This window comes from Lycorma delicatula, chromosome 1 (assembly GCF_047948215.1).
Source record: "Lycorma delicatula isolate Av1 chromosome 1, ASM4794821v1, whole genome shotgun sequence".
Classification (NCBI taxonomy): domain Eukaryota; kingdom Metazoa; phylum Arthropoda; class Insecta; order Hemiptera; family Fulgoridae; genus Lycorma; species Lycorma delicatula.
In genome coordinates, this window is record NC_134455.1 from 398,341,591 (window position 1) to 398,359,466 (window position 17,876).

General features: G+C 32.2%; 1 protein-coding gene across 2 annotated transcripts in view; it reads left to right on the forward strand.

Moving 5' to 3' along the window:
• Nucleotides 1-17,876, forward strand: part of LOC142317398 (uncharacterized) — a 74,754-nt gene that overhangs the window by 10,916 nt on the left and 45,962 nt on the right. For both annotated transcript variants that reach the window (XR_012754730.1, XM_075353938.1), the window contains exons 4-6: nucleotides 3,335-3,418; nucleotides 6,800-6,914; nucleotides 17,019-17,128. Coding sequence is in view for 1 of the 2 variants with exons in the window: in XM_075353938.1 (XP_075210053.1) it covers nucleotides 3,335-3,418; nucleotides 6,800-6,914; nucleotides 17,019-17,128 (309 nt within the window). In the remaining variant the exon portion in view is untranslated. The remainder of the gene's footprint in view (nucleotides 1-3,334; nucleotides 3,419-6,799; nucleotides 6,915-17,018; nucleotides 17,129-17,876) is intronic.

Below are 17,876 nucleotides of genomic sequence, written 5' to 3' on the forward strand. Positions count from 1 at the left end.
TTACTAGCAACATATCGATGTATTGAACGCATAATAAACTATGATATATACGGCACACAAAAAAAGGAATTTGTGGTCATAAATACGTCACTTTTACTTGAGGTCTATAAATAATCTTTTCTGACAAATGATATCGGTAAACATGTAACACACATCATTCGTAATGAATAACAGTATACAGTAAAAATGGTTTTTTTTCAATCTGAATAGCCTTTTGAGTGGTGGGGATTTTTATAAAACGTAGTTTTCTAATTCTACTTTCACTTATAACATATGTTACTAATCTGTGATTTATGACATGGGTTTTTCATCATATTTTTCCCAGTTTTCAACCGATTTGCTTGAAAGTATTATTTTTAAAATCAGCAAACTATGTTTCATAAACGCAAAGAAAAACAAAATTTTGCTAATAAAAAACGCGGTAGAAATGGATGCACAAAAAAAAATCTGCAATTAAATTATTGTAATTTATTTACTGTTTCAATTTTTGTTGTTGTTACAGGCATAAAAAATATCCAATTGTAATGACTTTTTTGTCAAAATCTTAAATCTCTTTAATGTACCGTAATTTGTTTGAAATTTTTTTCACAAGAAGGTAGCATATGACTGACTATGAAGGGAGGCAATCAGATACCAACATATTTTCGCGGAGTGCTAATCAACCGCAGATCATTGTGATTGGAGAAGGTTAAAGCAAGTTGAGGATGGTTAAATTGTTTTATGAAAAGGTATAAATTATCAGTAAGAAAATGTACATCTATTTGTCAGTATTTTCCAGATTTTTTTGAAGAAAAATGATTGGCTGTCCAGAGAGAGACCTGTAATTCAGTTCCGATAAGAAAATAAAATTTTTAATGGGGCAGGCAGGACTGTTTACCTTACCTTACCTTCTGTTTACCTTAATATGCTAACAGAATCAACAATTAATGCTGTCAGTGATAAAACTGTTCCCTTGTGTAGTTGTAATGAAAAACAGTGATGACAGTACTTGCAGATAACAAAAAACTCCCACCATTTATTGCATTTAAAATAAAAACCTTTCCAAAGGATGAAAAATTACCTGTTTGTGTCATTGCTAGTTTCCAAAAAAAAGGTTGGATGGATAATGCACTAATTCTAGAGTAGGTAAAATGTGTGACGCAGCAGTGGCCTGGTGTTTTTTAAAATTTAAAAGTATGTTAATTTCGGACAGTTTCATCGGCATGTAACAACAATGTGAAAAAAAAGACTGAAAAAGTCAAACTGTACAAGTTATTATTACTACTGAAATGATGTCATTACTCTAGCCACTTTATGTTTGTATTAATTGGCCTTTCAAAGCAAGCCATTTGAAATGTTTTTTATTTAGAATGAATGGCGATTACAGTCCATGAAACGACTCCTACAGGAAGACTGAAAAAGTCAAGTTTGACATTATTATGTCAGTGGATCTTAGTTACCATGGGATTATAAATAATAATTTAATTGTAAAGAGCTTCAAGGAAAACGGATTTTTTTTTTTTTTTTGTTAAATCTTTCATATCAAAAAAGTCAGAGGAGATCTCTTGTCACATCCCAAGCCTTCAGTAAATTAAAATCAAAATTAATTATTTCCCTCTTTCAGTTAATGAAAATTAAATATTTTGACCTTCTATATTTTCTTTATTTTTCAAAACTTCTGTTTTTAGGTGCAAATAAAGAATTTGTTGATGAATTTTGGGCCCTCCTTGATCCTTCCAAAGACCCTTCAATTGTGAAAATCTGACAAGATTCACAATTAGCAAACAATATTTGAGAAAATTATCATAATCTATAAATATAACTTTCATTATTTTAAATGTTCACATTATAGTTTTCTTATTTCTTAATGTTTTAATATAAAATTGTTGCAAGCAAGCCCATTTCTGTCCCATGTTATTACCGTTGGGTATTAAACAGAAAAATGATCTGTTTGAGGCTATCCACGAATTGAGCCGCTTTTTGATATCGTCAAAAGAAAACTGAAGTTGGTCAGACAGGTGGTTCTGCACAAATCGAAACAAGTGAAAATCAGAAGAAGCAATGTCTGTTGAATATGGCAGGTGGGTTAGAACATCTCATTCGAGGAGCTCTAGCGTTTCCTTGACTGTTTAGCAACATATGGCCAGTGTCATGTTGGAAAATCAGTTTGTCATGTCTTTTGTTATATTCTGATTATTTCTCTTTTAATTCTCGATTTTACTACATGAGTTGTTGTTGTTAACAGTCCCCAGTAATGGTTTCGCCAGATTTTAAACACCTTTGTGATTCCATCCAATACAGAGCAATACCTTTGAACAATGGATGTTCAGCTTTACTGTTGATGGGGTTGGTTGGCCAGGTTTGTGCACCATGATTTTTAGCGCTTGGGATTGTCATAATGTATCCAATTTTCATTGATAGTGATGATAAGATGCGAAAAACCCTTCTTTTTTTGGCATTAATACAGTAATTTACAAGTGAGAAAATGCCTTTCGATGTACTTTGGCTTCAGTTCGTGTGGCAACTGATTTTCTTACTTTTTTGAACCACTCCCATTGATTTCAAATGTTTAGAGATGGCCATTTTGGTCACTTTTAATGCTTCTCCCAATTCTTTAAGCGTTCGACATTGATCTTTGTCCAGCAATGCCTCAAGTTTTTCGTCTTCGAACCTTATTGATTAGCTAGGTTGCTCTTTGTCCTCCAAATCAAAATCTTAAATTTTGAATTGTCTAAACCAGTACTCACATGTTGAAATCGATAGAGCATAATAGCTATAAGCTTCGGGCTGTAAACAAAGACATTTAGCTGCCGATTCCTTCAAAAGTAAAAAGTAACGCTTCTCGCAAATGTGTTTCATTGGCTCGAAACTCAACATATTCAGTTCATTGTAAAAATAATATATTGTTTACACTTCAACCAAATGACGTATACTAATTCTTAAGGCCTAAAGATAGGGCTTTTATTAGCAGGTGAGCTTTAGTATAAACTGATACCATTAGGTACCAGTTGCACAGTCTCTTGTAAATTTATTAAAATTAAGTTATATATTTCTTTCATTTGATTTTTGCTTATCACCCAACTACAATGATATGAGTTGAGTGTGTGTGTGATAAAAATTAATTTTGTTAGAATAAAATTTACTGTTGAGTAGTTAATGGTAGTAGTATATGACCACACCTGGGTGAACTTGCTAGTAATTTTAATTACTTATAAAATTTTAAAATTTGTACTACCTCATTTTCTGTTACCTCATGCATAAATATAAACAGATCATTTTGTAGAATCATTTAAATGGGCGTGAAGTTAACAATATTTATTTGCGAATTATAAAATTGATTTTGTATTTTTTTCAGACTGTTCTGGAACCTAATCGTATTTATTGTTTTCCTGATAATGCAAAAATTACATTTGGAAATGTCAAGGCTACATATGTGAAGGTAAGAAATATTCATTCATTTTAAATATTAATTGTATACTCCTAATCTTACATTGACATTACAAAAACTGGTTTGCCCTCCCCCTATTTATTTTTTGTCATATTTCTGACACATATATAAAGTATTTGGGAAAAATATTTAAAACATTTTTTTAGATTGTTTCTTTTCATTTAAAAAATCTGATGTGGGCACCACATGATTTCCTTGTATGCCTATTAAATTAAATATGCACATTTTTAAAAAAATGAAAAGTACATAAAATCTTATTTTATTTTGATATTTTTTCATATATATATATATATATATCCAGTAAAAAGAAAAAAATATATACATATATATATATATATATATATATATATATATATATATATATATATATGTATATATTTTTTTCTCTTTATTGAATTATTGTTTATCGTAAAGATTTTTTTACAATCAGAGGTTAATTATTAGTAGATTAATATATTTAAATTAAGTCGATTTGAACCGATCTGCCTTCCCCTTCTAAGATCCAAATATTTCATTAATTAAAATTAATGAATACCACGTATGGTTATCATTGGAAATCTCTCAATGAGGGCTTATTGTTGTAGTTAAGAAAAAGTCCAAAATCCAGTTTTTTTATTTTTTTATTTTGGGCTTTTTTTTGGACACATTTGGTTCAGTCAATTGCAATCAAAATGGGAAATACACAACTAGATGTTACACAGTCCTAAATCCAAAATTTCAACATCCTACGGCTAATCGTTTTTGAGTTATGCGAGATACATAAGTACGTACAAATTTCACGCTGAAACTAGTCAAAATGGATATTTCCATTGAAATCTGAAATTTTGAATATATCTGAAATCTGAGATAGTAATATTTGAAATATTGAATATGTACATATTTATTTATTAGTTGCAGTGATAAATTATATGTATTTCAAGTACAATCTAATACTTAATATAATACTATCTAATACTTAATATATAGGTAAACGTAATACCTATACTTAGGATTGGAAAATACAATTTAAAAAAAATTCGTACAAAACTAAATCATAGCCCACCAAAATTTTAAGCTAAATAAAAGTTCATACGGCAGATGTATATATAGTTTTTATCCATTTCTTAATTTTACATCCATTGTTATTTTTTCTAATATCTAAAGTTTTTAGGTTATTTGACAGTTCATTATAAATTTTGGTAGTTAATTTTACTACTCTTTTGATAGGCTGCTCTTTTACTGTTGGAAGAACAATATTCTTATTTCTTATCCCACTAGTTTGATTGCATACATTAATTTGTAATTCGTTATAGTGAAGTTTAAGTGATTCAAATTGAAAGGCTTGCATAATATTTAATGATAATGAAGGCATTTTTTTTTCGTAATAATTTTCAATAATTTATTTTGTTGACTTTGTTAGATATCTTATTATGCTGTTATAAGCCCAATCTCGTGCAACAATACCATATGTCATTAAGTTGTGAAAAAAGACATAGTAAATTGTTAACATCAGTTGCCAAGACAGTATTTTGTAATTTTGCAAAAATGAAAAGTATTTTGTTTTCTTAATTATGTATTCAATATGGATGTCTCCAAAAGATTTCAACTCTTTTAAGAAAAGTTTGATAATATAAATATAATTTCTGGCAGCTACAATATTTTTGTATATTTAAAACAGTTTTAAGGATAACTGATTTATACAAAACCATTCATTTATTTTGTTAACTACTCGTATATGAATATTTTTAGAAACTTTCTTCTTAAAATCTTTTCCCAATCTCTAAAAAATATTTTTTTTTGTTTTTTGGCTTTAACTTTTTTTATTATTAATAGCTAGGAAAGTCATACAATACTTTGTCAGATTTTTATAGATGAGATCTTAAATAAATGTTCAGTATTTCCAGCTGAGTTTCAAGATTGTAAATCCTGTTACAGCAAGCCTAATCTGTAGAAATTTGATATTCTTAAGTATCGATATATTTGATTCTTTTATCAGACAATTTGGTAAACATTTCTTCATCAACAGTAGCAGTTATGCGTATGAAATGATCATACTGTAGGCAAATGTAATGTGTGCACATGCACACACACACATACACCTCTCTCTCTGTGTGGGTGTGTGTGTGCATGCGTTTGTGTCTGTCTGTCTGTCTCACAATCACACACTCATTCACTCGATGATACAAATAACAGGTCTCAAAACAACTTGAGCATAGAATAAGCATAATTATATCTAAATGCAGTAATTTTAACAACTTTATCTAAACTAGTATATCCCTCAAATACGAATGTAACACAGTGGAAAGTACAGGTGCATGAGTGAACGTAAAATATGTAACATATATACATAATAAAAATTTGTATTTAAGGATCTAACTGAAATTATGACTAATTACTAAAAAGTAACAGTTTTTTAACTTTTGAAAAATTAAGGGACAAATCTGCTTGCTGTTCCTGGATAATTCAAATTCTGTATTATAAGTATTACAATTCTTTATAATAATTTAGATTCAGAGTAACAGTACAAGGTGAAAAGATAAAGATGCTACGATTTACTGATGATATAGTAATTCCAGCTGAGTGTAAAAAGGATTTAGAAGAAACAAATCAGTGCTGTGGATGAAGTCCTACGTCAGAACTACCGCATGAAAATAAACAAGAACAAAATGAAAGTAATGAAATGTAGTAGAAATAACAAAGATGGACTACTGAATGTGAAAATAGGAGGAGAAAAGATTATGGAGGTAGAAGAAGTTTGTTATTTGGGAAGTAGAATTACTAAAGATGGGCGAAGCAGGAGCGATATAAAATGTCGAATAGCACAGGTGAAACGAGCCTTCAGTCAGAAATATAATTTGTTTACATCAAAAATTAATTTAAACGTCAGGAAAAGATTTTTGAAAGTATATGTTTGGAGCGTCGCTTTATATGGAAGTGAAACTTGGACGATCGGAGTACCTGAGAAGAAAAGATAAGAAGCTTCTGAAATGTGGTGCTATAGGAGAATATTAAAAATCAGATGGGTGGAAAAGGTTACAAATGAAGAGGTGCTGCAGCAAATCGACGAAGAAAGAACATTTGGAAAAATATTATTAAAAAAAGAAACAGACTTACAGGCCACATATTAATCCTGGAATAGTTGTTTTAATAGTGGAGGGACAGGTAGAAGGAAAAAATTGTGCAGGCAGACAACGTTTGGAATATGTAAAACAAATTGTTAGTGATGTAGGATGTAGGGGGTATACAAAAATGAAACGACTAGCACTAGAATGGGAATCTTGGAGAGCTGCATCAAACCAGTCAAATGACTCGACAAAAAAAAAAGAAAGTATTGTAAGTGTTAAAATAATTTGTTTTTTCTTCCATTAATTGAGGCAACCTTTTTTCATTCAGAATCCTGATGAAGATGAAGACGATGAGGAAGAAGAAGACTTTTTCTTGAACGCATCACAGTCACAAGTTCATGAAACAGATGACGTTACCGCCACAGCCTCAACAACTGAAGAGGGTCTGTATTTATTCTGTTATTTACTCTTGATTTAAATTTATTTGTGAAGCAAATTAATTATGCAAGATATCATAATTTTAAATTAAGGTTTGGTAGTGTTAACGATGTTTTCTTTACGCAGGAAAAACTTGAGAATTTTAGTTCTGATTATAATGAAATTACAAAATATAATTGAAACCAATCAAGCTAATCCTTTTGTTATATTAATAAATCTTAATTAATTGTTCAGATTATGTTTTAAGATTTTTTCTTTTTCAGAAATTTTAATAACATTTTTTTATTTTCAACTTGCATTTCAGTCATCACATTTAAACTGAGATGGAGGACTTTATTTAATGTTATATTAATGGTTCCATGTGAGAAGATTGCTTATGGCACATAATTTTTACAACTTTATTTATTATTTTTTACTGTAGCAATATTAATATATTAGTTTTGTATTTTAAACTGTAGCAAACATCGATAAAGTTTTTCTTTGCACATCAAAGGAAAACTTGAATAACTACTTTATAGATTTTTTTATATAACATACACAATTATGTTTATTAAATTTTTAAAATATTTGTAATACATAAAACATTGAATATATTATTGTTTTTGAACAACTAAGAAAATGTATTTTAATAAATAATTTTTGAAGTAATGAAAACTGGAATAGAGTAAACAGGAATGGGACATTTTTACATTTGTTTGTTGTGGATAGTGAGCACACAAAACATCATGACCAGGTAATTTTTCCAGGTTTACTTCTCTTTCTGCTACAACTTGTTTTTTGTTGTTGTTGGGACTATAAAAGTAAATTGTGATGGTGCTTGTTGATATGTATCCTGATCCCACCTAGGGGAAGACACCCACCTTGTGACAATCCTGGTTCACACCACCACCTCCCCCTCAGGGCTTTATCGGAAGTCATCTTTTAGACACTCTGAATTTGATAACACAACATAGTTATTGGTTTGGTCTTAATATATTATAGTCTTATTAGAACTGTAGTATTGAATGTAAATTCAGTAGTCTATTTTATTAACAGGGTTAAATTCATATATGATATGGCTGTGTATGCATCAATTGCTTTAAGAGAGGTATAACCACAGTCAAGAGTCATCTATTATTGATCACGCTGTTATAAAGAGAATTTGAGCATTTTTTCCCTTTTTTGTTATGAGGTCTGTTCAGAAAATAACCAAACATTTTTAATTATACGCCAACAGAAGTATTTAGTGACGTACAGTTGACAGCATTGTGTTCCGCAAACCTCCTCTGTAACCAGATGTTCTTGGATTGTTGATATCTCATTTAGTTTTCGTGTTATTGTTAGTTGAGTGCAACGTGCTTCAGTATTAGTAGCAATTTTTGTAATGTGCAATTTTTGGGAATGATACAACGTAACATTTTGTATGAAACTGGGGAAAACGTTCACAGAAATGTTTCGACTTTTGAAACAAGCTTACAGAGATGATGCTCTGGTTTGTATGCAATGTTATGAATGCTTTTCACGATTTAAAAGTGTTCGTCGGTCAATTGAAAATGACGCTCGACCAGGAAGGTCTTTGACTTCGACTGGTGATACCTACGTTCGGAAAATCTACTATTCGGTGTTTGCAAATTGGCAGTTGACTGTCAAGAGAACTTGCAGAAGATCTCGAACTTGCATCTCGATTAGATTGTGCCCTGACATTTTGACTGAAAAATTGAACATTCGAGTTGCAGCAAAGTTGGTTCCTCGTTTGATGACCGAACAGCAGAAAGAACATTTCATTTAGTGGACGTGTCGGCAACCTCTTGAACAAGCCAATGATGAAACATTCATACAAAGGATCATAATGGATGGGTTGATGTCTACAACATTGAGACAAAAGTTCGGTTATCCAGTGGATTGGCAAAGGATCTACATGCCCCAATAAAACACGTCAGTCTTGATCCAATGTCACAATGATGCTTTCTGTTTCGTTTTTAATGGAATTATGAATTTTGAATTCTTGCCTCTACCTGAAACTGTAAACAGTACGTACTATCAAAGCATTTCGTAACAGTTATGTAAAAAAATCCGCAAAAAGAAACTGGCGTTGTGGGCAGACAACTCATGGTTCCTTCATTATGACAATGCATCTGCGCACTCAGCTTTGTCAATTCGTCAGTTTTGTGGCGAAAATCAGAAAATCAGATGATTGTTCGTTCTCCCTCCCTTAGCTTACCTATTTGCCAGATTAGGTCCTTGCGATTTTTTCTTATTTCTGAAATTAAAATTGATGATGAAAGGACACCGTTTTGAGACTATTGATGAAATTAAAGCAAATTTATCATGGACCTTTTAAAGTCCATTTCAAATGAAGCTATCAGGACTGCTTCATGAAGGGGAATCACTGCTGGTAAAGTGTATGAATAGGGGAGGAAAGTACTTTGAAGGGGACAAGGACCAATAATCTGTAAAATTAATAATAAAGATTAAAAAAATAGAGTTCGTTTATTTTCTCAACAGACCTTGTAGATGTAAGAAGTTACTTCTCAGGAAAATTATACATGCTGTTAACTGATCTATTTTCTATTTCAAGAATATTGGAGTAATTTCTTCTTTATGCAGTGTTGCAGCTATTGTTAATGTGGAATTTTGTAAATCTACAGAAAGTGCTAAAAATGTGAAATAATTATAGATTGTGGCATTTCTTCCTGTAAGTTTTATTAGAATCCATTGGTTTGCTTTCCTATGCAAATTTCTAGATTACTTGTGCAAAACATTCCACAGTCAACCAATAGTTGGCTTATCAGAATTGAATTTTTCCCTCAAACTGGAAACTGGATATTAGGCTGATATAGCAGTGGATGGTTTGTTTGGCAGTGTGTTGCCAGAGCTTGCAGTGTTCAAAGGGCATCAAGCATTTCATCTACCGTTGTGTACTTTTCATTTTGATAACATTGTAGAAATTTAATTAAATAAAATTATTTTTAATTTTATTTGATTTTTTTATTTATAAATTATCTCCCTTATTGGAACTAAATTAAGAATTAATTTTTCTTTCTTTCTTTTTGTCTGTTGTCATAAAATTTAAGAGCCCAAAGAGTGTATAGAAATGCCTCATTGGTGTAGTTGTTCAGAAATGGTCAGAGTAAGACAGTAAGCTGTCAGCTTTGTAAACGGTTTGCTTTGTGTTCTATTATTACAATAAGTTACTAGGTTGTGTAACCTCAAGCAGATATAATTAGTAACAGATGTTTATAGTTTCTTTTTTTTAAATAATAATAATAATTATTAAGTCACATCTGAATCTGTCACCTCAGTGTTTTCTCAGGGTCAAATTTTTCATTATCTATATTATATTCACTGTTCTCAGTTTCACAATCACTCTTACTGTCATAACCATCAGTAGGTCAAATGTTGGTCTTCCTCAACCAAATAAATACTGTATCAGGTTTATTAGTGTCACGTATATATGTTTATATCTTTTATAGTTTTATTATTATTTTATTTTATAATACAATGATTTAATCTGTTAACAATTAATTACTTTTAACAATATACTAGGACCATTCAGAAAGTTCTTGGCTTGATACCGAGATGGCGACAAATATGACCAAATGATTATAATTGTCAAGTATGATCCTTTATCATATGTCCAAAAACCACTGTGATTGAGGAAATTGTCACAAAAATTACAATTTTGTATTAAATGATCAACTGAAGGTATCGGGGTTTGTTGATGGAACAATTATCTCTATAGATTGCACCCATTACAATTTACACAATATTTTGGGTATGGAAAAGCTTTCTGCTGGATGGATGCTATGTTTGTCACTCGAAATCATGTTTGTCAGTCAATCGAAAAATGGAATGAACTTGAGAGTGTTTAGACTTACTTAAACATGATTCTGCCTGAGTTTCTTTGGTGTTTTATAACAGCATATGAAATATGGATTCATCATTAACTGCCAGTGATCAAACAGTAAGTTGGAGTAAGTGAAAATGTGCCAAAGAAAGAGAAAACGTCTGCAAGAAAAGTCATCACTATGGTTTTTTGGGATTTTTGTTGTTTGGTGCTCATAAACTACCCAAAAAACTACCCACCAGGTTGGTCTAGTGGTGAACGCATCTTCCCAAATCAGCTGATTTGGAAGTTGAGAGTTCCAGCGTTCAAGTCCTAGTAAAGACAGTTACTTTTATATGGATTTGAGTACTAGATTGTGGATACCGGTGTTCTTTGGTGGGTATGTTCTTTGGATTTAACCACACATCTCAAGAATGGTTGAACTGAGAAAGTACAAGACTACAATTTATTTGCACTCATGCATATCACACTCATTCATCCTCTGAACTGGTATCTTAACGATAATTCCCGGGGACTAAACAGGAAAAGAAAAAAGATTACAATGAAATGAAACAGAACTCAAGAATGGTGGGAGTTCCAATATTTCTCCCTACAGATTGCAGAGCTTGGACAATGTCCCTTGCTGCTGTATCTTTCTATTATCGGGCGAGTTTCATCGGTTATTTTGTGGCGGTTATAAATTTTAAGTTTTATTTATGGACAGATTTGGAAATTTGCATTCCTATCTGTATGGACCAGCATGAAATTTATTTACTGGGTCTGACCGTGGGAGACTAAGCTTTTGAGCCTAGTAATTCCGGCGTGATTCCACTTCAGTCCATCCGCTAAAGTCCTATCAGTACCAGCACCTATGGGCTAGCAGGAATATGCCTATCAGGGCCCCCAGTTTTTTGGAGGGAGAATGCACCCACTTCTCTGGAGGAAGTCGCATATACTGACTGAATGAAATTGCGGTTTCTTCGTGGGACGGTGTGGGGTGTTGTCTAGGTTTTTATAGTTTTAACAAATTTTAATTGTGAAAACTGTCACTTTCGCGGTCGGAATTTTCGCGCCGTTTCCATTTGTAGGTTACGTGATATAGAGGCTCCTAAGCCTGGTTTGTTTTTTGACTCTCGTACCGCTTCTTCACGGTGGTTCGTTTAATACGGCATAAGGCCGTTTTCTTATACCCTGTGTAGTAGGGTCCTCTCGGCAGATGTCCCGGAGATGGCCGCGTTCGGACACGGCCGCTCTCCCGAACAGTTTGCGTGCCTGCGCCACCCCTACCTTTACGGTGTGCAGTCCCGCATCGTAGCGAAGATTGACGCTTCTGACGAACTATGGTGCTCCAAATATTGTCCGCAAGCTGTTTTTGACGGCTTCTAATTTCTTTTGAAGCGTGGAGTTCAAGAAAGCTCCCCATGCCGAGTGAGCATATGTTAAAATCGGCAGGACGTATAGCCGAAAAATGAGCAGTTTGATTGCCAGTAGATATGGGCTGGCACTGTTCAGTACAGGGTATAGTGAGGCCATGACGGCCTTTGCCCTTGGGTCACATATTTAACATGTTCTCCTAAGGTAAGCCGTTTATCCAGTACTACTCGTAGGTACTTGACTGTTTTCCCAAAGGGGATTTTCTCTCCTGAGATTTCCAGCTGCCCGGCTGGAGCACGTGTCTTGTATGTAAACATCATTGCTACCGATTTATTACCGTTAACCTTGATTCTTCATACATGGAGGCATGGCCCTACCAGTTAACATTTCTTCGTTAATGGTTGTCATTGCTTCATTAATCCTATTTTTTAAGTGGTTTAGGTCGTGAATTTTTTGTGTATAAACAACGCTTTTGATGTATCCCTGCAAGAAAAAATCGCAAGGTGTCAGGTCTGGACTCCTTGGAGGCCAAAGTACGGGTCCTTGCCGGCCTATCCATCGATCTCCAAATTTTTCATTCAAAGCGTCCGATGCATTGAAGTGTGGGGGAGCACCATTTTGTTAGAAATGAAGTCGATGAATATTTTCAAGTTCATCCGGCTGAGGAAAGCAATAATCGGTTAACATGTCAAGATACGCAACTCCATTAATTGTTTTTTCAGCAAAGAAGAAAGCCCTATTACACGATTTTTCATCACACCACACCGAACATTAACTTTAGGCGAATCGTGTTGTTTCTCGATAATTGCGTGTGGGTTTTCATTCAGAGCCCCATATTCCTGAATTGTGTCTGTTAACGCATCCATTCACGTGGAATGTAGCTTCGTCTGTAAAAATTATATCGTCTAAAAATGATTCGTTTTCACTTATTCTGTCCGACATTTCAACGGTGAAATTGTAACGTTTTACACCATCATCAGGTCTCAATTCCTGCAGTATCTTATAAGGATAATCCTGCAGGATTTTATAAAAGTGTAATTTCAGTTTTTTATGTAAAACTTTGTGAACTATTGATTTTGGAATACCTAATTTGACGCTTCGGCGGGGGATGGACTTCCCAGGACTTCTAATTGCCGATCCTCTAATTAGTTCAACCGTTTCGTCTGGTACACTTGGTCTGCTGCCGGTTGATTTCTGTTTCTTAACCGATCCGGTTTCTTCGAATCGTTTGCACCAACGTGTTATGTTATTTTTGTGTGGTGGATCTCTTCCAAATTTACGTCGAAACTCACGTTGAACTAAAATTACGGATTTTAATTCGTCCATCAATAAAAGACACTTTGCTTTGTCTTTATCCGAGAACACAGTAACTCACTAAACTCACCGCAACAACAATACAAGAACAGACGTTGTGGTTACAACTGCTGATAAACAAACTTTTGGGTTGGAGGCTTTCAGGGATACCAATATAATATCTAGAAATTTCCCTACAATCTTCTTATGAATTACTGAAACCACACCATTCTTTTATGATAACCCTGTACATTACAATAACTAATATTGTTTAGAATGAAACATTTTATAAACACACTCGTTTTACGGAACAATATATACCCACAAATATGAAAGTCATCTATGAAACTGAATGTTACACACATGAGAACTCGCACTTGAATGAGAATTAAAAATATTTCTCAAGTCTGCACAACAGTTTATAAGTAAATATAATGACAGAAATAACTACTGAGTGGATGATATGTATATAGTAAGATGAAAATAGGAAGAATGAATTTTTGTTCATTTTAATTGGTGTGTAAATGATAAACATGATGACTTATGTCTAACAAATCAATGTGACAACAATTAATGGACTCTGTAATAAATATAAATAATCAAAGCTATTTAGTTGATAAATAATATAATAAAATACGTTCACAAAATGCTTTGCTTGTGGCGTTAATGCATGATGCTACCTGAAAATAAGAATGGTAGTTAGAAAAAAACTAAGCCTGATAGAAGAATTCCGATTTCATATTTGAAATCAGCATGAAAAATACTATAAGAATCGGTTATTCGCTCTCATTTAACAAAATCATTGTTTATTGTAATTTTTGACACCTTCGTAACTTTGAGAGAATATGTCTTCAGAAAATGATGTATTCAGTATATTTTACTTTTCTCAATAGGGTTTCCAGTCATCATTGATGGAATTAATTTTCTCCATAGTTAATTTTCAACATTTGTGAAAGAAAATGTTGTGTTATGACTCGCCACATGCTTTTTACGACTGACCATACCATCTCGATCGGATTCAAATCAGGATGGTATGATGGGAGTCTAAAAACACGATGAAAATTTGTCAAAAGTTTGTCAAAGTGATATTTTTGTACTGTAGTTTTAATGTAACTTTACTAATTCTTAAAACTGTAGTTTCAGCGTTTTTGAACTACACGGAATATGGGTTTTCTCTAGCCAATCTGTTATATCTTTTCTTCTGGAGTTAGAATTTGGCATTTTATCAATACCTGTATTGTGGTAAGGGGTGTTATCAACAACTGCTACTGACATTGGTGAAAGATTTTGAATCAATTTTTCACGCGCCCATTTCATGAAATTGTCTACATTCATCTTGTCATAGTAGACACAATTTTTTGAACTGGCTTTCCAAGTTAGTAATACGTTTGGAATAAAACTGATTGCTAGTGTGATTACTATTATACAGTCACCTTTATTAATCAGCACGTGAAATCCCTCAACAATACCATCAGACCACGACTTTGACGAACAATGCGAACTTAAAATGTACGTTTCATCCAAATAAACAATTTTAGAATTGCTTTGTCTATACTTAGCCATTGCCTACAAATATTTAATTCTCTTCTACCTGATATCGAATTTCTCAATTAAACGTTTGTTATTTTTTTTAAAGTAGGTAGTTTATTCTTGTTTGAATGAAACTCATTAACTGTTTAAAACAAAACTGTCCAGTTCACTTACAGATTTTGAATATCATTTATACTTTTTCGGCGTGCTGAAAGAACACGATTGGGATGTTGATTGAAGAATCATGTCTTTATTTTCTCTTCTGAGTTTTTGAACCTGTGTTCTTGATATCTCACAAGCAGCAACAGTTCTTTCTTCGCATTTTTGAATGTCAATTATATGTTTGTCGTCAGTTAATTTACGTATTTTTAAAGCTTCTTTTTTCATAAAATGATAAACATTATTTATAATTTCACGTGCTTGACTCCTAAGTGTGTTTTTCTTAAATACAGATTTAAATTCTGCCATAACAAACAAAACACACGAACAAAAAATAATATAATAAATTTCCAAAAAACAATGAGTAATCATAAAATAATATGACCCCAATGACCCCACAAGAACACTACTCGAATACCTTCACTGAACACGATATAAGCTGGAGTAAAGTTTATTTCTTTACACACATTGTGTATTACGAATCATCATCATCATTCACTAAAGGCTATGCCTTGTCGATTTAGTCACGTCACTCTCATCTCCACTTCTCTCTTTAAGTCATTATATGAACTAAGGCCCATCTCTTCTTTAACATTGTTAATGATGGTTGTTCTCGGGCTACCTCTAGGTTTTTTCCCCAAAACCTTGCCCTCAAATATATTCATGAACTGGTCCTGTTGTATTACATCAATTTCACTCTTCTTCTTCTTCTTCGTATAACATTTAGCAAGGACCTCCTCTCACTCACTTTTGCTAACGCTTGATCATTTCTTTTTACCCAGCTTGTTCTTTTTATTCTCCTTCAAATCTACATTTCCATTTCTTCCAGTCTTTCTTTGTGCTTTCCCAAGCTTCCGTGTTTCACACCCATAAGTTAGAACACTCGAATGACAGATCTAAATACAATCATGACAAAAAGACATCATTTCTAACTGCATGTATACATTTTTGTAGGCCTATACATAAAACCAATTAGAGCATTAGTCATTGGCTAAGGGATTGTTATTGTTTATAAAATTGAGTCATTAAACATTTTTATATGTGTAATCAACTCAAGTGGAAATAACTGAACACACAACAACATAATGTATTTTTTGGGTGCCTGTACCATTTGTAAGTTGAAAAAATAAATAAAAATAATAATTACACGCAAAAATAATGTTTTCTAAAACAGTAATATAATAAGGTGTCAGCATGTGATGTCACAAGCTCATAGATCCGCTGCAACAACTATACAGACATGATGTTACATTTTTATTAACATATAACTTATTTTATTAATTGATAATCGAATATTATGAAAGTAATGATTTTATTTTCAATTTAATTATAATTATTTACAGGAATATTAAATTAATAACTTCAAATAATCCTTGACAAATATAGGCGAATCCCTGATGAAAAATACAGTGATTCTTAACTCTTCATTTCTTTGTAAACCAAAAGAGATGGAAAGTGTAAAGCTTTTATAAAATAAAAAATTTGTTGATCTGTATTCTTTGCTTTGTATGCTTCTCTTTTCAGTTTTCACATCTACTTTTTACAATTTTACTGTTAAAAAATTCAGAGAATGGCCACAGAAAAATGGAAAGTTGAAAATCATTTTCAGAAACCAGGCCTCCTACTGTCAATACAATTTTTTTATTCCTGTTATTAACTTTTCTCAGGATATTATATGATGTAATTGAAGTCTCTTAAGTATTGGAAAACCTTTTTTAACCAAAAATGATCTTAAAATAATTGGCAAAAATGTTTAATTAAATAAAATTTTATGGAACGATTCATAGATTTTTATACAGTTTTTTTCATTTTGGAAAATGAAAGGGTGATAATTAAATATAAATGCTAGTAATTGTTACTTCATTTGATTTTTTTTTCCCCAAAATATTTAATGTCAATCACTATTAACAAATAACATTAAAATATTGGTTTATTTTTCATAAAACAGGGCCTTCTACTTCAAATAAACATGAAAACTCTGAACCAGTTGATGCAGAAAGAACACCTGTAAAGAATGATGACAAACCAGTTATAATTGAAGAATCTCCTGATTCGAAGGTAAGTTCTGGCAGTTGAGTGAAATACATAATATTGAATATTATTTTAATATTGTTTAACATACTTAATTGAATATTTTTTTGCTTACTTTTAAAATTTTTAGTGGAAATTCTCAATTAAATGTGGTACTTAATTAATCTTTTCCTAGTGTTAAGGTAGGATAAGGGAACAAAACAGAAGTCTTGGTATAAGAATGGGTAGAGACAGCAGTGTTGCAAAGGACTGACAGAACACCGGACAATGATTCTGATGATTATGGTAGTAATGAAGATAGGATGTTGTAAACATTAATTTAAATTAGAATAAAGCTACCAATACAGCTACCCAGAATCGTTTTTATAAGTCTTGACAAAAATATGACACTGCTTCACCTGCTAAGCTATGAATAAAGTATTTTATTAATTTTCCTTTTACCAATTAGTCTGCTTAACACATTACTAGAATTATCAAATTTTTTAAACTGTTTTGGAAGTGAAGGTAGTATTTCTCAACTGGAGGTGCCTGTACGAGAGTTCATTCTGGCTTATAAAATAATTAATAAACGTTGCCGTCACATGAAATGCCTTGTCAGATGTTACTTCCCACCTTAAAATACAATTCTCATCTTCATGTAATTGTTGTTCACATTTGCATGCAGAAAGTAATGTAACAGTTACTTTGTAATTTAATTCTTTATCATATTCTCTTCACGGTGCTCCAGAAGTGTTGCGATAGGTTTAACTAAAATGCGAAAGAAAACTGAAAATGG